General features: G+C 40.1%; 1 protein-coding gene and 1 long non-coding RNA gene across 8 annotated transcripts in view; one reads left to right on the forward strand and one right to left on the reverse strand.

Annotated features, from left to right (window-relative positions):
- PLEKHH1 (pleckstrin homology, MyTH4 and FERM domain containing H1) overlaps positions 1 to 20,649 on the forward strand; it is a 45,856-nt gene that overhangs the window by 7,289 nt on the left and 17,918 nt on the right. For 3 of the 5 annotated variants that reach the window (XR_014946635.1, XM_015864798.3, XM_015864802.3), the window contains exons 3-12: positions 3,024 to 3,086; positions 5,365 to 5,514; positions 8,520 to 8,603; positions 10,514 to 10,595; positions 13,176 to 14,179; positions 16,424 to 16,502; positions 17,171 to 17,259; positions 17,643 to 17,793; positions 18,378 to 18,517; positions 19,438 to 19,548. Coding sequence is in view for 4 of the 5 variants with exons in the window: in XM_015864798.3 (XP_015720284.2) it covers positions 3,024 to 3,086; positions 5,365 to 5,514; positions 8,520 to 8,603; positions 10,514 to 10,595; positions 13,176 to 14,179; positions 16,424 to 16,502; positions 17,171 to 17,259; positions 17,643 to 17,793; positions 18,378 to 18,517; positions 19,438 to 19,548 (1,953 nt within the window). In the remaining variant the exon portion in view is untranslated. Of the gene's footprint in view, positions 1 to 3,023; positions 3,087 to 5,364; positions 5,515 to 8,519; positions 8,604 to 10,513; positions 10,596 to 13,175; positions 14,180 to 16,423; positions 16,503 to 17,170; positions 17,260 to 17,642; positions 17,794 to 18,377; positions 18,518 to 19,437; positions 19,549 to 20,649 lie in introns of those variants that run through there. The other 2 variants (XM_085549002.1, XM_085549003.1) reach the window with 2 other exon arrangements.
- On the reverse strand, positions 514 to 19,502 carry LOC107314946 (uncharacterized). Of its 3 annotated transcripts, none has more exons than XR_014946649.1 (4): positions 19,386 to 19,502; positions 14,085 to 14,368; positions 6,219 to 6,320; positions 514 to 657 (listed from the first exon to the last, which is right to left on the reverse strand). It is a non-coding gene; the product is annotated as an uncharacterized LOC107314946 (long non-coding RNA). The 3 variants fall into 3 exon arrangements; XR_014946648.1 differs by lacking the exon at positions 514 to 657 and adding an exon at positions 1,916 to 2,054; XR_014946650.1 differs by lacking the exon at positions 514 to 657 and adding an exon at positions 4,551 to 4,665.

Here is a 20,649-nt window from a genome sequence, read left to right on the forward strand (position 1 = left end):
TGAAACTGTGTGGCCAACTCACGGTGCCCCTGAGAGCCCCTGATATGGTTTGTAGCAATGGGATAATTTTTTTCTTGAAGTCAAACACAGTTTTGTCAGGGAAAGCTACTGATTGAAAGCTTGGAAACCTGATTCCCATCTTTAAATCATTCTTTAACTAATTTTTGGACTTTGAGGCAGATTTTACCATTTTAACTCAAAAAACTAAATAAAAAATCACTGATGGAGTACAATGCACGCTAACATTTTAAATCCTTCAGATTCTTAAAATCCGCTTAGACTAAATAGTCTAGATCACAGTTCAGAACAAGAAGAATTTAAAACCCAGCAGTTTAACTGCCAACACTGCAGTTCACATGGCATGAACTCCCACGTCAGTAACCTGGGCTCAGCTTCCCAGCAGCAGTTCTTGGGTTGGCTCACTCCTGGCTGCAGGTCAGCATGCCAAGGTGCCCCAGCATGATGCCCAGCCAGCACGCTGCTATCCCCCTGCACTCCCCTAGCATGCAATACCTCTGGATGATTATTTGGTGCAGCCATCATCAGGGATCCGGTGTCTCCAGAATCATCCAGTTATTTCCACGCTGGCTTCTCTGCTGGTGAGTGACACTGCAAGCTGTTGTCTTGGCAGCACAATGACCTGGTTACAAGTGAGCTCTTGAAGAAAAAACAAAAACAAAAAAAACAAGAGGAAATTGAGGCTGAGACATGCATGAACTTTTTTCTCCTTAGTTTTATTTTGCATGTAATAGGCAGTCAGGAGAGGGAAAGCCTATTGAATGGCAAATAGAAGGATCTTTTGCAGCTCTTAGAAGGGCCATCTGGCTAACTTTAATCAGCCTCTATTACTTCAATAAAAATGAACACTTTAAAAGACTCTTTTGTCTCATGCAACAAGGGCCAAACAACTGGGCCTGTTTCTCTCTTCATACAAGCTAAAATTTGGGAGAAGAGTTACTTGGATTTGGTTTGCCACTAATTTTTTTGTATGTGAACTGGGTCAAGTTACTTAGTAGTATTTGTCAAATTATAAAGCATTTTGAATGAAAGAACCCATGCAAATACCAAGTATTATTATTAGTTCATTGAGGGATTTGAAAGAGCCTAAGAAGCACGGATGTATTAAAATTTAACATTCTCCAGTGAGATAGTTGACATCAGGGATGGGTGAAGTAATCATTCTGTGACTACAAGAAATGCAGTGGTTATTTAACAGTTCATAGTAGGACAACTTAACAATGTAGTAGAGGAAGTTAAGAAAAGCGCAAGTTCAGTTAAGGTTACAGAGGGGATTAGGGTGACAGGATGTAATTGATTTGCCTGGAACTTAGCCAGATCATCTTGATTGCACAAGAAGTTTCATAACTCTTTAGTGATCAGGAATGGTCCCAGCACACTTAATTCTTTTTATCCTGATCAAGAACAAGGACAACTACTAATGAAAAACAAACTGTCTTGAGGCTGGGACAATCAGGTATTTTTCTTTCAGCCAGAGCAATTCTGCCTTTTTAAAATAACTTTAGTCTTCCATGGGGATCTCCTATTGTGAAGGATCCAGCTGTTCATCTAAGAGAATAGCCTTTGGGAAAAAGCCTAGAGATTCATCTAAACTGTGTTGAGAACGTACACCCCCCTGCTCCTCCCCCCCCCCCCCCCCCCCCCCATCAGTTCAAAAGAAAACTAGCTGAAACTGGCTTAGAAGCTACTGTCAGAAACAGTCTTTGCTTTCTAAAGTGTATCATGCTTCCAGTTTGCAAATGTCTTTTGCCAGCTCATTTTGCTACTACTTGTCTATGGCCATTGCTATTCCAAGACTGACAGAAAAATGACTTGGGAGACCACTTCTCCTAATAGGCAGAAACTTGTGCCCACACAACTGCTGTAACATTAGTTACCTAGATGTCAGCTTCTACCAGGTCTCTCAGATACACTGTCTTTGCCATGACTTTGGCTGTCTGGGCAATCTTTTGTGGCATCTCTCTTCTCTGCCAAGGAAGTGTCCTCAATGATTTGGAGATTAAGCTCCATGAACTGTGCTGTCCTTGACTGCTATACTGAAAAAAAAATATATAAAATCAGATAGGTACTATGCTACATATGTGGCTCTTTCTAACCTTTGTGGTGTGTGTTTATTTGTCATGGCTTTTTTTAGTTACACAATCATTGATGTGTCTACGTACATATAATTCTGATATATTTTTCAGTAGGTGTCAGTTTGCTCTTATGATCAACATATGAGGAGGAGTCTTGTTGCCATCTAAAGAATGGGAAATAAAAACATAAGAATACTGACATCTGCCTTCAGGGTGATCACTCAAAATGAATGAAGGTCCCTTTCCAAAAGTGTTGATTTTGTTCTAATAGTATCCAACTTGACTTCCTGGCTCCAGTGCTTTATCCAGAGTCATAAAATATATCAAAGAGAAGTTCAGATTCCCTTATAGTCTGTTACAGTAGAGGCAATGCTCAGATTAAGTACTATTAGTTTGCAGAGTTCTTTAAAATGAAGAGAAGCATAGGAAAACTAAGAACATTCATAATCTTATCAGATATAAACCTGGCATATTTTTGAAGCCAAACCAAAATATTCACTAGTTATAAAGGGACATAGTAGAGAACCTGCTGTGAGACTCCCAAGATGTGATTCTTTTCTTAATCATCATAAATTTGAGATGAAAACAGGAAAAAAAAAAATGGTGAACAGTAGAAGTGTTCTTGCAGGAACAGCCTATGGCATGTAAATTGTAGAGATGAGGTCAAGAATTTGGGACTATTTTCTTGACCCATGTAATGAATGATGAAGTTTGCTAATGAGGAAAAAGTTCCAGTAAATTCAGATTGGGCAGATGACTGGAAAAGGTCAAAGGTTTTTTCCCCTGTTCAGGGCTGACCAGTTAACCCACGAGATGCCAAAGATCTGTGACCTACCCAAGGAATTGAACATTTAAAGTCTAACAAATTAATCTCTGTGTGATGATTATTTCTTCTTTCCCTTCTGTCTTACTTCTTTTCTGGCTCTGAAGATGCAAGAATTGGAACAGAGAGTGATAGAAGCAGAGCAAAGAGCTGAGGATGCAGAGAAACAGGTAAGATACTCTCTTATGTTGCTCTGGTGCAAGCTCAGTAGGAACTTGCTCTAAACTCCTTCCAGTTTAGCATACAGGTAGCACCTCATAACACTGTGCTATACAAGAGAAAACTGATTTACCATGGTGAATGAATACACAGTCTGCACTGAAAGGACTATTGTAACACAAGTCAGGAAGGGCCAAATGACTTGGGCTCCTGCATCCCTGCATGCAACAGCTGAAGGGAGGCTTTGAAGTGAAGCAGCTCCCTCCAGCTGGTCAAAAACTGCAGGCCTAAGCATAGTCAGAGATTAAAGCATAGAACTAAGAACCATCCAAGATAGTTGAGAATGGTTGTCAAAAAGCATTTCAGTAGTGAAGGAATGAATAGACCGTTGTAAGTGCTGGAAAACACTGCCTCAGAACTAGGAACTTCCGTCTGTAAAACATAGACTTGCAAACCTCCATCAGTTTTGTATTAATGGTGAGATTTCTTAATTCTGACCAACATAAATCTAGGAAAGCTATTAATTTCATCCTCTTGGCCTCTATGCTAGATCAGCAATCATCAACCAAGAATTGTTCATGAGAGTAATATCAGTTAGTCTGCACATAAAAACATAGATGAAAAAGGTAATGTTGACTGTTACTGCACTAACAGGAAATGTAGCTAACACTGCAGTCCAGTAAAGGAGGTTTTATACTAGGTAACAGCTCAATGACAGGAATGGCATCCATGATATAAGAAGATGCAATGACACTGAGAAGCACACATAGGGAAAGTCAAATCCAGGTTAGAGAATGAGCAAAACAGTACTTGACTAGGAAGGTGTAGAAGGGGTACCCTAACATAAATGAAGGTTCTGCAGCTTCGTATAGGGTAGGTCCCAAAGACCAGCAATCTTCAAAGCTGTATAGTCTGCCTTTCTAGCAACCTCGGTCCCATACAGAGAGAAATGTTGCTAGACACATGCTTTGCTGCTGCCTAGCAGCCAGAAGATACTACAGAATAAGGAGTCATTCCCTTAGCTAACAAATGTATTTCTAATGAATGAGAAGCAGCTTACAAATGAGAGAGCTCTGCATCAAGTATAAAATCCCTTGTTTTGTTTCACTCCAGGATTCTGAGGGATTGGATTTGTTAATTCAATGGACTCCTTGGAGCTGCCAAACTCAATTAAAGAAATCACATACTTGCAGCCCCCACTCCAAGCCTCTAGCATAAAGTCAACTTTTGAGCATCAGAGAGAAGGGGCCATCTCTTTTTACTATAATCACCCTAAACTCTAATGAAAACACATGTGACTCAGCAGGCTTAGTTTTCTGGCTCAGATATTGAGTGTCTACCTTTCTTACTCAGAATGAGGAAGTGCCATTGTGCTTCTCTGCTTAACACAGAGAGACAGAAGAACAAAACACAGCTGCAAGTATGAGGGGCAGTCTGTTCAACAGAGCATGAGTAACTTACTTGCACAGTCTCTGTGAAGTGCCCAGATCATTGCTCATCTTCTGCCTTCCTGGTTCCAAACTCAGGACATATTAACAGTTCTTGGAACAGATTCAGTCTGTCTGGGATGTACTGGAGCCAGATATCTTCCTGTTGTTAAATACCACATTTGAGTTAAGCTGACAGAAATCCATTCACTTTTAGAATGGAAGACTTATAATCCATTTTGAAGAAAGTTTTCAGAACCGATTAAAGATTTACAAAGCTCCAGCAGCAGCTAAATTTTAAAGTATTGAAACCTGTCAGTAGATTCTCAACAGTCCTGTTCTCAACAGGAGAATCACCAAGTGTTGGCACTCATAGGAACTCAAGAACAGGCAGATCTCTAAAAATACACCTACCAGATTGCCAGAAGTTACCAAAACAGCATCTTAAGATGGAGATCATATAGAGAAGTATTTTCAGGATGTTCTGGTGTATGCTTTGGTGCTCAATGGGGTTAAAAAGCTGGCCATGGTATTGCAAAGGAGGAAAACATTATGTACCTTGTTTAGATATCAGTACAGACTGTAGTGCCTGCACCATCTCTCTGACCAATAACAAGTAAGTTTATAACAATCCACTGTGTGCTTGTGTTCATTTTTCAGTTTGTATCTGTTACACTTTCAGCAGTGCAAACAAATGGAAAATATTCTTATCATAGACAATATTTAAGGTGTTTTCTTCCTATTCTGACTACAAAAATGTGAAATAATAAATATTACATGAGTTAGGGTCTCAACACTAAATAAGCAGCTCCTTCACTTGCTTTTTTGTTTTTTTAAATTCTCCCTCTGATTGTCCTTGCAGGTCAGAGTTATGAGAGAGGAGGTAAAACTAACCAACATGAAGACTAATGAATCAAACAGCACTCTGTACAGGAAATATCAAGAGCTGGTGGGTACAGTGCAAAGAAAGGAAGGTGTAATCAGCAGACTGGAGACACAGTTAGCAAAACAGGTGAAGACACCTTCTGCATGCAGATTTGTAGACATGAGCTGGAGGGACTTGTAATGTATGGCTCAAAGGTACAGCTTGCGTCTCTATTACACATTAGCTGCTTACAGAGGGTCTGAAGGCAACTCAAATGATGCCCTCCACAGTGAGATTTCAGTAGCATTTGTCTCTTCATTACAAAAGACTGATAACATTCAAAGACTTAAGCTACTGTTGAATCAGCGGTGAAATCCTAAATTGCAATGCTCATATCTAGACATGGCATTTATCTGGCTTCCTAGCATATAGCTTGCTCCACAAATTCATTGTAGGTCCCATCTCTGACTCAGAATGAGCTGTATATTCAGAAGGGGCTTTTCCTAGTCTTCTGGGATTCTTTGGCATAGTTCTTATCTTACCTTGCCAGATAAGATAAGATGATATATTGCCTTCAATATAAAAGACAAGCCTCTTCCATTCTTATTTGGTGGATGACAGGAGCTACACCTACAGCAGAATTTTCAGTTCTTGAAGAGGGCTTGGCCCTGTAGTCTGCTTTATAATATGAGGAATGAGATAGCCTTATATTTCTAAATAAATTACTTTCTTTTTAATGGAAACATCAGAATTTTACGTGAAAACATTTTGGTGTTTGAATTGCACTTTCAATTTAACTGATTGATAACTAATTTAAAAACAAAGTAGATTGGTAAGCTGTTAGCACTTACTGAGATCAAGCATGGTGTGTGGAGGTCAGGCATCAGGTCTCTTGTTTCAGGTCACTTCCCTCATCCAGCTTACTCAGATACAATGTAGGTGAAGTTTCTCTTCTGGAAGAAAAAGAACACATTCAGAAGGAGCTACAATAGTGATCAAGGTCTAGAAGCAGTTGTTGCATTCAAAGATGAAAGAAATTTTGATTTACCCATAAGTACAAGGTGTGATTTGATTAAAATCAATAAACACTAGTTGGAGAAGTGTTTCTGTTAGTAGAAATCTCTTGTATTCAAGCAAAAGAGGACTATTTCAGACAAACAATGCTCATCTGGTTCACTGGGTTAGTTTCAAAATGGAATGAGATAGTTGAAGTTCTGGAAGTTCATTCAAGTGCTGTAATGTTGCCATTCTACTTGCTTTCACCAGGTTGGGGAAAGCTGTAGAGTACAGAGTATTAATAAAAGGACACTGAGGTCATGTCTGCACCACACAATAGCATGGGACATAATGAATCCCTAACTGCTCCTGGATATTTAGGCACAATAACTGCATCTGCGGGTTCTATGCCTGAGCAAATTGGTTCGGCTTGGAGGCAGGGCTTATTAAGCTCTGTGACAATGCTTTCATAATGTTGCTAGTCTGGTTCAGGACCCTAAAAGAAATACTGGTTTTGTAATTCACTGTGTAGTATACCAATATTCTTAATCACTTGTCACTTGCTCTCTGAATTATTAGGGATTCAGAAGCATAACTATATGATGGTTATTCAGAGGACTGTAGTAAATCCACTACATTTGTCTAATCATTTTGGATCAACAGTCATGTATAATATTATGACTCCAGCAAAGACTGGCACCTGAAAATTAGGAACACACACAGCTATGTTCAGTGAGGGAAAATAAAAAAAACTAAATAAATCCTCCTCTTGAAGCATTTGATTAGATTACTTTTATTTCATTGTGCTCAGTGACAAATTTTACTGCTGCCAAGGTCTGATTTAAGGTCAGGAAGCACATTTGAATAGAAGCTACTAGATGTGCAGCTATGGTGACTAAAAACATGTAGTGATTAAGAGTATCTAAGATGTTGGAAACATAATGAACTCCACATAAATATAGTAGTTCCAGTAAGTGAACCTCAGTTTAAAAATGAAAATAAAAATAAACCAGATAAAAGTATTAACTTCTGTTTTCACAGTTACTGGTATTTGTACACACCAAGAAATAGATAATAGATCAATAAGTAGATAACATCAACTACTACCAGTAGCTATTACGTTTTGTCCATTTAAGGAAAGATATTAAAGGTTGAATATATCATACAGATAATATTCCCTCTCCCTATCATGCCTCTAGAACTAATTTCTCCTTGTAGTCATTTAAATCATGGTGTAGATAAGAAATCTTTCTGTGGCAGTGCTCCTGATGAACCCATAGAGGGAATAAACAGGTACTATTGTCACCTGAAGCCTTCTGCCTGGTGCCTTGTAGAGGGAATTCCCAGAAAAAAAAGGAGGAAAAAAGGAGGAAAAAAAAAAAGTGCAGCTGAGAAAACACAGCTGCAAAAATGATGTTGTAACAACGCTGCTCAATCAGATACTTGAGAGAAAAACGTTCAGTGTACAAGTCAACAGTATTCCCCTAACACTTTGTAGAATAGAAACTGCTTTCATTGATATGTAAACATACAAACACTTCTACCAACAAAAAAGCATCCGGGTGGATCTTAGAGATTGAGCTTTCTAAAATCTGTGCCTACTCATTTTATCTACTTTCTCAGAGAGAGCACTGCACATTACTAATACGCTGTTGGTGTTAGTTTCCATCACGTGTCTTTAATATCTATACTCTACAGAAGTACCTACAGCAAACGAATTGCTTTTGCTTGCAAGAATTACACTGTTTTCTGAATCACCTACTGGTACTGCTTAGTTCTTTATTAACCTCAACCAGCAGGGTGGGGTGGTGTGAGGAAGGACACTACAGACGCTCAACAGCAACACTGCAAAACCATCTAAAACAGGAAAACTTGGAGACTACTTAAAACTGTGGGAGGAGGGCAATCATTACCTAAGCTAGGCTTGCTACACCACTACAGGCTCTTGAAATAACCCTCTGAATTTGACCCCAGGGATTACATAAGATAACTTAAAGAACTTGATTTTTCAGAGGTTAGCTGGATAGTAATATCCAAATAGAGGTTTCAAGTTTTACATCTATAATAGGATTGTCATTGAACAACTCATGCAGTAACCCACTGAGAATACTGTTAGCTGTACCATCCTAATGCATATAATCCTTTTTTTGGCACAGAAACAGCTGAGGACTGAGGAAGCCAAAATAATTCAAGAGAAAGCTGCCAAGATTAAAGAGTGGGTAACATTTAAGCTGAAAGAGGTGAGTCTATAGTCTGCTGCCAAGTTTCAAGGCCTATGGGTATATGCAGTGGCTGCACTGCCTGTATGCTTTTATGTAAGAACAACGGACTGAAGACAGTCAGTCTGCCAGAGAGTCTTTCAGCTTCTTTTCCCCTCCCAGTGCACACATTCAACTGCAGGACTAGAGTTACCCCTATTTTACTGATTTGGACAAACTATGAATAACTGCTAAGTCACTAGTGCCCAAACACAGGCTCTGAAGAACATTGTTTCACTGACTAAACAGAAACAGCTTTTCCAGTTTTCTTCTACCTTTTCTCTATATTAAGGCTGCAGTTTCTGTATTTCTTTCTGACAAAGTAGCTGTAATACAAACACTATCCTTTGTTCTTCCACAGATTTCCATTTATAACACAACAACGTCCCTGTTGCCTTACTACCTAATGTTCTTTCCTACCTACCCTTTCATGTTTAACCATCCTGTAGATATAGACCTGCATTTGGGCCCAATTCAATTCAGTGCTCTCTGGAATAATGCAAAGGTAGTAATGGGTCATCACTCAGGTTTAAAGCTGTTGTACTTGAGTTTATCCAGACTTCCCTTCTCATTCCAAAAGAAAGCCAAGCATTTCAGAATTTATACCAGAAAGAAATATAAAAAATACTCACTGGAACTGAAAGTAGTAATCTCTGTGAGCACCAGTTATGCTGAGATGCGACTTTGTGAAGTCATTAGATCACATCTGTAGTTATGTGCTTGAAAGTTTTGCTACTTCTTTAATTCACCTATATAAGGCAACTTAATGTGCGCCTACACTACTGACTGATGCAACCTAAGGGAAACACAGGGGTTGACTTAGAGAGACCTGCTGTGAATCCAGGAGTGTACATCCACACTGTGTCTTTGTTAGCAATAAGATCATGTCACGTGGTGATCCCAGGTGCACACCATACACATGTAAATTATAGGTGACTGAAGAACTTAATATCTACACTGCAAATGAAGTACTCCAGAAAGCATAACTGAAGTTTCAGCCTTGATTCCATTAAAAACAAAAGCCCTTAGGATGCAACAAAAACATTGCTTGTCCTACGAAGCAGTGAAACTGCTTCTGACAAATTCTTTAAAATACAAGGCAAAGCATCATTGGAAATACCAATAGTCATATACAAGGGGTGGAAAAACAGACAAACAAACAAAACTTACACAGTAATAAGGTTCTCCAGGCGTGGAACATTCTTTCTAAGGAAATAACCTTCGCCTAGAAGACATTCTCCCTTTAGAGGCTGGCCCTTAAATGAGCCTGGGGTGGGGGGGGGAGAGGAGGGAAGGCAACCCTGGGTCCACCCCTTCTGGTCATGTGGGAAGTATGCTTAAACTGTTTGCACCTGTGCTTCTTAGGCCAGCCCTATTCCTCCACCAGGTGCTCAATCACCAGTTGAGGCCATGATGTAATAATTCCTTTAGAGATGTAAGGCAAAACTGCAAATGTATAAAGTTTTTTTCTTTAGTCTTCTGGAACAGGTGAGGATCTTGTTTTACTCACGCAGTGTGTGAGGAAAAATGCTGTTCCTGGGTAGCAGTCATTTGACTGTTTCATAACAGTTATTTCTGAAATGGGAATAAGTGATAAAGAACAGCAGAAAACAAAACTAAAAGATCTATCTGAGAACAACAGATGGAATAGACAGAGGCTATTTGAAGAAGTGCAGCAAAGTGTAAGTAGAGCTGCAGAGGAGGAGGATTTCAAGGTGACTGGTGGAATTCACTGATTTTTTTCCCATTTTCCTGTTCAGATAATTGAATGTAAGTAAAGTTGAAAAACTGTTCTGTGTAGAAAAACACAAGTACATCCACATTAAGCATTAATTTTCAGGGGTTTTTTTGGTTTTTTTTGTTTTAATTTTTTTTTTATTGTTGTTTCATAGCTTGAGCTAGAAAATTACCACCTGAAAAACTGTAATCAGAGGCTGACTGAGCAAATTGAAGCCCTTCAGGACGCATTGCAAGGTAATTGCATTCACCTGTAGCCTACTAATCATCTCAAGAGTAGAAGTCAGCCTTCCTGGGGTATATTCTTAACTTTGTCAGAAATGAACACTTACACTATTGAACAAGAAATACAGTTGTTTGGCTTCTCAAAGGGTCTGTTTTTTAAAGAAGAATAACATTGTTTAGCTATCTTAAAATACTCTTAATTGGTTTTCCATGAAGGATTGAACATAGACACCTTTTTTTTTTTTAAATTTTTTTTTTTTTGCCAGTGAAGTAAGCCAGTGAGATCCTGAGTTAAAAGCACTCCATAGGAAAACATCAGTGGTGCAGGATAGAAACCTCTGAGGTGTTTCACTTCACTTTCTCATGTGAAGCACTCTCATCTTCAGAGGCCTGCTGCCTCTGCTGACATGTGAATCAAGTAACTGAATACTGAATGGCCAAGGCAGCAGTGGTCTTATCTGCCTTTCTAAGTTATGTTCTTCTGTGCTGTCAGGTTGGGATGAAAAAAGCAGTTCACGTTGCTTGTACTTTTGTGGCTCTTGAAGGGAGGATAGAAGGAGATCTTTGGTCTCCATGATTTGAAATCAGCATGTTTTGAAATCAGCACGTTTTGTTGCAACACATTTTAAAGAAATTCTTTACCATATTCTTACTTTTTTTTTTTTTTTTTTTTTTTTTTTTTTTTTTCCTTCTTACTTCCAATGTGCTTGGTTTGGTCACCTAAGACAAGATAATTTTCAGATCTTCACAGGGCATGCAGACAAGGGGTACTTCTTTCCTGCAGAGGTCTCTTTCTGGCATTCACATTACTCCATAGCTAATAGGGCAAGATTCCTTCTAAATCCCACCATGTTTCTAGCTAAATGCTTTATTGACTGGGTTTTTCTCATCCCCTCTGGCTCTAGCTGTTTACAAAAAGTGAATGGCTGGTAAGCCGCGTTAATAATCTGGTATTAAGTGTTCCCTGTAGCCCAGTGCTCTGGGCAGTAAATAGTTCTACCCTGTCCCCCACTGGTCTCACTGTGCCAGGCTGAATTCAGAGGCCCCTGCAGAGGGACAAATCTTTTCACTTGCCATTCTAATAGTAAGAGCTTTTTCTGCTTCATCTACTGTCACACCTAGCAATCTGCAAAAGTATCAGTATTATTTAAAATGAATGGCCTTTTTTCATTCTAACAAAAATGCGTCAGGCCTGTATGTTAGGAATAGCTTTGTTAACATCCAGTTTCTTGTGACTCAGTTGCTGAGGTCAAAACAGCTCTAATGGCTGTCTTTTTCTCTGCTGTACTTCCTAAAGTGGGCTTTGGCCTCTCCATAATCAACAATGATTTATTCTACCATTTGCTCTTCCCTTTGTTACTTTGTGTCTTTGGTGCCTTTTTACTTCCACTTAAATCTCCGAATCCCACTCACAGTTCCACATAGGACTACCCAAACTTTATGTCTAAGAGTGCTGTCCAAATGCTGCTTGAACTTTGTCAGGTTTAGGTCATGACCACTGCCCTGGGGAGCCTATCCCAGTGCCTGACCACAGTTTGATGAAGAACCCTGTCCTAACATCCACTTGAGCCTCCCCTAATACAGCTCCATGCTGTTCCCTTGGGTCCTGTTGCTGTCACCAGAGAGATCAGCACCTGCCCTTCCATTCCCATCATGAGGAAGCCTTAGGCCACCATGAGGACTTCCCTCAGCCTCCCATTCAGGCATGGCTGCTCTCTGAATTTTGTTATCCCTGTTATAATGGTACAGAAGCAAGACTGAACCTATGACGTGGTTGCATGTGGCCTTCTTTCTTAAGCTTAGTGCTAGAAAATAAAAGTCTGAGTTTATAGTATCTTGTGGGATACCACGGGAGCTTGCTATAATGAGCAAGAGGAACAGACAATGTGCAGGGCTTTAGCATAGTTTTCTCTGATAAATAATATCCTCTGCTACTCAAAGTTATGTCCACACTTTCTCATCCCCTGAAGTTCTCATTCAGTAGAAATGACTGGAAGGACTGAAGACAAAAGATCAATGTTAACCAGAATTCTAGGCCACCTAGATTGTTTTTGACAAAACATTGTGCAGACAGCTGTAAATCTTTCTTTTGTCTGTTCAAGAGAAGAGACATGAATATGGATAACAGTAAGAAGTAAACAAGTACTCTACTGAAAGCTTGTCAGTATCTTGTCTTCTGGTTGATTGGGGAGAAAAAGTAAACAACAATAAAAAGCAGGCAAACAAACAATAAAACCTGCAACCTTCCTTCTGTAAATTTCAAACACACTGCCTTCTAATTTCATTAGGTATCTCTAAATTCCATTTCTGTAAGAAACTGTGATTAATCATTTCCTATTCATCTTCTCTGTACCATTCTAAAATATTCAGTGCTTCAGTTATAACTGTCCCTGTGGAATGAAATAGTGGGAAGAACTCTACTTAGAACTTAAAACTACAGAGGCTGTAGTTCTAGTTAGGTCGGAGTCCCTCCTCTAGCCTGTTCTGATATGGTTGCTACTGAAACACAACTGAAACAAATTGCACTTGCAAAAAGCATTTCTGACAGTAAAGAATTTGAATGTTCTAACAATGTATTCTCCTTCATCATAGATATAACCAGCGTTCCTCCTATGGAGTCTCTTTGGAGATGTAATTCTCTGAAGCCCGGAGCACCACAGCCCTCCTACCCTGAGAAAATAGACCAGAAATCTAGGCTCCTTGCACCTGCTTTCAGACAGGTGTGTCAAACAGGATCAACCAAACGTGTCCTATCGACAACAAACATAGTCCTGGCCAGTGACAACTTTACTGAGAGTGGAGAGAATAAATCTCCGCTTTCCCAGAACACACTGAAGCTCTTGACTGACCCATCAAGCTGGAATCTCACCACGGAGAAAGACATGTTCCTGGACATAAGCTCAGAACACAGGCTAAGGTGCTCTGACCCCTCATCACTGGACCCTCCAGTTGAGCCCACAAAACTCCTTGGGGCTTTGACTTCCCAGTCATCTTTAGAGGGTAATCATAGCACTGTGAGCACCTTGAAACAAGTGACTTTGGACAGAGCCAGCTTCCCTGATGATCTGACTGCCAGGTTCCACTCCCACTGTTTGGATTCTTCTTTCTCAGGAGAAATAATGAGCATCTTTGAGGGCCGTCTGCAAACTGCTGAGCCACCCCTAACTGTGTCGTCATCTGCCGTTACAACACGTTCCATCCGTACAGAGAGACAACATGGGCTTGGCTCAAGTATGACCTTTCCAAAAATACGAACTACCAGTACACCAAGAGACAGTATCCAACTAGCCAAAAGACATCACAGCCAACCACAGTCAGGTACTAGTTCTTCCTGTCATGTAATGAGCTTCAAGGCTAGCACCTTCCAGCCCATAAAAGACTCCCCAGTCTGTCACAGGCCAGTGGAGGAGACAGACATTGATGACGCAGTGCTAGAGAAGATGGAAACAGAAGGTGGTGTGGTGAGGGAAGAAGCTGGAATGTGCGAGATTAACCACTTACCTACAGAGCAGAGAGAAGCTTTGAGTTCTAAGGCCGGCATCCTTGAACCAGGAGGTAAACCTCCCACACCACCTCTGCACAGATTTCCTTCCTGGGTAAGAAATGCAGGGACAACAGTCCAAGAGGTGTTGTTCATCTTGGAGAGGTGCCTGGTAGCTAAGCTAGAGCAGCTTTCAATCTCAGACAATTGTTTCCTGGTGGCATAGATTTCATTTCTGAACCACTTCTGACAGTTTCAGTCATGGGGCATGCTACTTCCACTGACAGGTTTCTTATTTTTTTACCTTTATAAGGAAAAAAACAAATAAAAAAATCAGTCAAAAATAGTTCTCAAGATAAAGACAGGGGGAAAAAAATGACAATTAAGAAGTGTCGCAATGTGTTTCATCCTTATGAGACATCAAAATTTAATCCTCAGTTCTGTCATCATGTTTTTAATGTTTAGTTCAGGTGCCTGTCCCTTTGCTGATCTGTTCTTTTGAATTTGACTTTTTAAAGGAGTAGACAAACAAGTGGCTGATTGAAGGTGCAAAGTGAAACACTCAGTGTTATTTCTCATGTTTTATAATATTTTTTCCATGAAATCTTAACTTTTGATCTTTGGATGTGTCCTTTATGACATTAGTTTGAATCCCCATATAATGGCAGCTGTTTTTCTGAAAGAATCTCTCTATATTCAGACCATAGTGAAAGAAAAGTTTATGAGAAAATCCATTATTTTCTCTTCAGAACAGAGTCAGGGGAGTGCATCTTAGTACAAATATTAAATTGCAGATTAAAAATAAAGTGACTTGGATGAATTGATAAAGCTTCTCCTCAGCTAGTTTGCTGCTAATATGAAACTGAGTAGAGTGGCTGATACCACAGGGTGTCGTGCTGCTGTTCAGAAGGATCCTGACAGACTGAAGAGCTGTGCTGTGAGGAACCTCTTGAAATTCAACAAAGTCAAGTGCAGAATCCTGCTCTTGTGAAGGAATAAACAATCTGCGGGCTGACCTGCTGGAAAGCAGATCTGCAGATATGGACCTGGACACCAGGCTGCCATGAGCCAGCAGCATGCCCTTGTGGCCAAGAAGGTCAGTGGTATGCTAGGTTGCATTAGGATCAGCATTAACAGCAGGCTGAGGCAGATGATCCTTACCTGGCATACTGTGCTGTTGAAGCAAGTCCAGTGAAGGACTAATATAATGGTTAAAGGACTGGAACATCCCTCCTACGAGGAAAGGCTGAGGAAGGTAGGTTCAACCTAAAGAAGGCTTGGGGTATCTTGCCAATGTCTGTAAATACCTGAAGAGAGGGTGAAAGAAGATGGATCCAAGCTCTTTGGTGCCCTGAGATAGGACGTGAGGCAGCAGGCACAATCTGGAACACAGAAGATTCGAAGATACTTTCTGAACATTGGGCAGAAGCTCTTTTCTGTGCAGGTGATGGAGCACTGACACGAGCTGCTCAGAGGTTGTGGGATCTCCTTCTTGGAGACATCCAAAAGCAGCCTAGATGTGGGCCTGAGAACTGCCCTCCGGATGTCCCTGCTGGAACAGGAGTTGAGCCTGATGGCATATATTTCATTAGGGTCTGAATCACACTGCATAAATATAGAGAAAATACTAAGCCTCTTACTTCTTTTTTTTGTGTGTGTGTGCTTGACTTTGCAGTCATCAGGTACTTTAATATATATGCTTACATGTGTTGCCTGACACTTGACAGTGATTGTACATTATAAGGAGCAGCAGGAGAATCCAGATTTCTAGCTTCGATAAAAACCAGTTTTACGCTGTTTTTTATCTTAGTTGGAACACTGCTTTTAGTTACAGGTTTATGTTTTCTCCATTGAAACTAATTTGTGAAGCACTTGGAGATCTTTTGAACTGAAAGCTCCACATGTTGCTGTAGCTAAGTCATGAGTTCATCAAGATCATTCTAGGTGTTTCCTTCATTCCCTTATCAGAGAAGGGAAATCCTTTGCAGGCAGTGGCTCAATAAATTATCTTGTTTTAGAGCTATTCCTGATTCATTTTAACACACTGTTTGTAAAAGAGGAGGAAAAAAAGTCTATTCTAAGCTGTCAAGTATTTACTTATTTACAATTTTATATATAGGTTTCATTTTGCAGTTGTCATCTCTAGCACTCTTGTCCACCATCTGTTGTGATTCAGGGAATTACATGTACACACATTTCCACTAACAGTCATTTACCCAACATCACGGAACAATTTTTCTTGGAGGGCCATTCCTTCCTGCCCAAAAGGGATATGTGATCCTGTGACGTGAGCACTTCTTTTTTGCTGGAATAGTGTTTTTGTCTGACTATTGCTGTTCGTGGTATTGTATTCTTCCAGGAGAGCCGAATCTATGCTGTGGCCAAGTCTGGCATGAGGTTGTCTGAAGTAGCCACTGTAAATGATGCTTCCAGCTGCTGTAAGTTTTAGACAAGATCCATCCTTAGAGGGGGATTATAGTGACAGTGCAGGGACCTGAACAACTGGCTGTTAACATTTCTTCATTTACTTACCTATTTTCAAAGTAAATTTGATTTAATAGATAATCATAACAAAGAAAGGGCAATGACTGTTGCTGAGCTGTTTGGGCCCCTATATTCAGTAACATCCTCAGGGGATTCTGTTATCTGTCTTTTACTGAAACTGCTCTGCCCCTGTGTGTCTGTGACCTGCTTTTGGTCACTTGATTTCACCATAACTTTTCCCTGTTTGTGAGTCAGGGAAGGTAGCCATGAAAAAGATCCCATTGAAGCAGGGAATAAATTACCTGTTTTGGCTTTAACCTGTTCAGAAATTGTTCACTTCACTGCCATCATACTATGGGGAGCATGGGGGGGAGTGCGGTGGGGGTAAGACACGTTACAGGCTAAATGAAAGGAACATTGCAGCTGTCTCTGATAGTAGTATGCAATAAATAACACATCCTCTGGACTTTCTGAAGCCAGACAGTCCAGGATGGCAGTCCTCCATTGTGTTCCAAGTGGCTACACAAGGTACATGCATATACATGTACCTCTTCATTAAAACCTGTTTAATTTCACCAGATTGTATCTTTTGTTCTCTTGCTCTCTCTCTGAATTTTCCCAGTTTCAAATTTCTCATATTCAGCTTCTGGGCCATTTACCTGTCTCATCTACAGAAATATCACAGTTCCAGTCTACACTACATTGAAGGGGGTAAGGAGTTATTTCAGTCTTCCCTCTTACAAAAAGCATGGTCTGGGGCTACCACTAGTTTGAGAGAGAATGGATTGAAGCTGTGCAGAGAGAAAAGAAAATTAAGGATTGCTAAGAAGGACTGGAGATCAAAAGAATGGAGAAGGAACAGGAAACAATAAATTTATAAGGAAATACAGAATGCTGCATCAAGTTTTGGTACTGGAAGTTGCAGCTTGCACCATGAGGCTGTAGAAACCTAGTAGTGATAGCAATTGTAGCCTAGAGAGTGAAAGGGTGAAAAAGAGGAGGCCTGAAACAGTACTGGTCAAAGCAGTGAGAACAGGGATTATCCTGGAGAAGCTCCTCCCTTACATGCTGACCATGTCAGATCTGTTTTCCAGAAAGCCACACAGATCAGCAACGTGCCTTTCTTAGATGAGTCTTCAGGTTCTGATGATGACTGTGGCTCCAATGCCAGCATCAGGAATTCTGCTGCTGGACCCGAAAACAGGAAAGCTAGTGTGCCAGGCAGCCCTCGTGCAACAAAAAGAGGTAAAGTGGGAATTTTGCTACTGAGCAGCACATGTGCTCTCCCCACAAACTGTCCTGAACAATGTCATCAGTGGCAGACAGGCAAATACAAGTTCTCACAGCATGCATGAAGACATCAACAGCTACTCAACAGAAACCTGTTTTCTTAGATGGATTTTGCTGCTAGTAGCTTTCTATCCAGACAATTGCTAAGCTAAGATGATGGGATGGATTATTCCTCAGATTCATCATACAGCAGAGCATTGATAGCTTATCATAGAATCAAAGTTGGAAGAGACCTCCAAGATCATCTAGTCCAACTGTCCACCTACCTCATTACGTGTAGCCTTAACATTTGTTGTGATGACTAAACAATGCCCACCAGCGGTGAAACATCCACAGGAAACTTATCCTGCTACAAAAAGAATACTCTCAAAAACCTAGTGAGCATGCTTTGAGTTTCCAACTTCTGATACGTTGTTAAGCAAAGGAACTTTAATGGTGGACTCAAGAATCTTTTAAGAGTGTACGGTATCAAATACAAGTTACACCTGTGCCTGCTTCTACCTAGCTATAATTCTATTTCTTTCCTTTGTTTTTAACAGGTGTTTCTATGTCCTCAGTGAGCTCTGAAAGTGACTATGCTGTCCCTCCTGATGCCTATCCCTTGGATGGTGACTATTCAGAGCCAGAACACAAGCTACAACGGACATCATCCTATTCCACTGATGGTGGAATTTGCACTGTAAGAGAGAAGTATAAGCACCGAGGGCCATATTCCTTCCTAATGATCTGTATTGTGTTTTTGAAGTCATATCTTCCTTTAATGACAGCCTTATACTTTTATGACTAAGACTGGAAATTCAAAGGAATTAGAAAGGATAGTAATTTCACTTAATCATCATGCTGTGGTGATTAATATTTATAAATATCTAACAGGAGCTGGGAGGCAGATGGATGTGGCCAGGCTCTTCTCAGTAGCCTGTAGTGAAAAGACAAGTTGCAGTGGCCTAAAACACAGGAATTTCCATGCAAACATGTAGAACTTGTTAATGGTGAGGGTGATGGAACACTGTTGCCCAGAGAACTTGTGGAGCCTCCTTCTATGGAGATACTCAAGATCCATCTTAATGCCTACCAATACAACCTATTGTAGGGGACTTGCTTTAGCAGGGGGTTGGACCCAGTGATATCTTGAAGACCCTCCCAGCTCCTGCTGTTCTGTGATTAAAAATGGCTCACAGGTTTAGCAGTTTTGGTGAACTTGATTAGCCATTTAAATGAGTTAAACAAGTATCTTTAATGTGATAAGAATAACTTATCTGTGCATTAGTTTCACAAAACTAGGTCAAATACCCCACTAGTTTTATGTTTTTGTTGCCTTCTTTTAAAGTTTTAATTAAAATACTAGAAGCAGTTTTGTTACTTGTATATATAAATTATATATATTATAGGTGGCTCAGGCAAGCCAAACAGTTGGACATCCATGGTCTAGGGCTTTTTTCAAGTTAAGTGAAGAGCACTGACCTTGGATGGCTGCTAATTCCATCTGTCAGAGTAAAGAGAAACGCGAAGAAGAAACAGCAAATGTCTGAGCTCAATTTCATGCTTACCTTTGTATTTTGAGAGGTTCAGGGTAACTCTGCTGTGCTCCTTTACCTCCAGGAACCCATGGAGAAATCAGGTTACTTGCTGAAAATGGGCAGCCAGGTGAAAATGTGGAAAAGACGATGGTTTGTCCTAAGAAACAGACAAATCATGTACTACAAGTCTCCGGTGAGTCACAGAGATACTTACCTGTGTGAGGAAGCATAGAAAGAAGGGTGGCTGCTGAATTGGTTCCAGACAGACAGCACTGGCAGAACATATAACTGTAGCCAAGCTTACCACCAAGTATCCTGTTAAAGAGTTTTGTGCTTCACTCACATGTTCAATTACAGGTGATTTGCTCAGGCAGAGAATCTCGTTGGTAGTTTCTGAGGACATGGAGGGCTATTCAGACACAAATGTTTGATGCCTCTGGTTGATTCCATGTAGAGGACTGAAAGAAGGCATACTGTTTGGTAAGGTTTAAGATGATAATAAAGGAAAATACCAGGAGAGCACAGTATTTATCAAGTTGTTATGTGGGGCTCTAAGAGGAAAAAATAAAAAATAAAAAATAAAAATCTTTTACTGGAGGGAAAGCTGAGACGTTTTAATTTCACATCCTCTCAAACTGATGAGGAAGTGCTAGGAAAGTAAGATACAATTTAAAACAGGTTCTCATATAGAATGATTTCCCTTACAAAGATATCAGGAGAACACATGCATTCAAACCATTCCAAATATTTTCCTAACTTGGAATTATCCTAAGTGAAGTTACATTATTGTAGTTCTAGATAATTAATTTAGGAACATACACCTCCTCTATTTTCTTCTCCTTTTGAACAAAAGAGTTTCCCATATATATGCATAAGATAGAAGTATGAAAATAAGATATAAGAAATAATAATAAGAAGAAAGGAATAGCTTACCCTGGCCTAGAGGCAAGAACACAGTGAAAAGTTCCTAAAAGGAAATTATCTCCAAATAGAGATATTTTCCCCTTGACTACCAGCCCTTAAATGAAGATTGGAGGGGTGGATCCTGGGTTTGCTTCTTGTGATCACAGAGGTGAATTGCTTTCAGCTGTGCTCCCAGATCTGGTCATCCTCTTCACTGGATGCTCAATCACTGGTTCAAGCTGTGATCAAACATTTCTCATACAGTCAGAAACACTGATAAAGTATATTTCCAACTTTTTTTCCCCATCACATTCCAACAGTACAAAAATACACCCTAATGCATAATGCATCTTAATTTCAACTACTGTGTCTATCTATCATGGTTTACAAG

The sequence above is a fragment of the Coturnix japonica genome, chromosome 5, assembly GCF_054131305.1.
Source record: "Coturnix japonica strain WE chromosome 5, WE-NBRP24, whole genome shotgun sequence".
Lineage (NCBI taxonomy): Eukaryota > Metazoa > Chordata > Aves > Galliformes > Phasianidae > Coturnix > Coturnix japonica.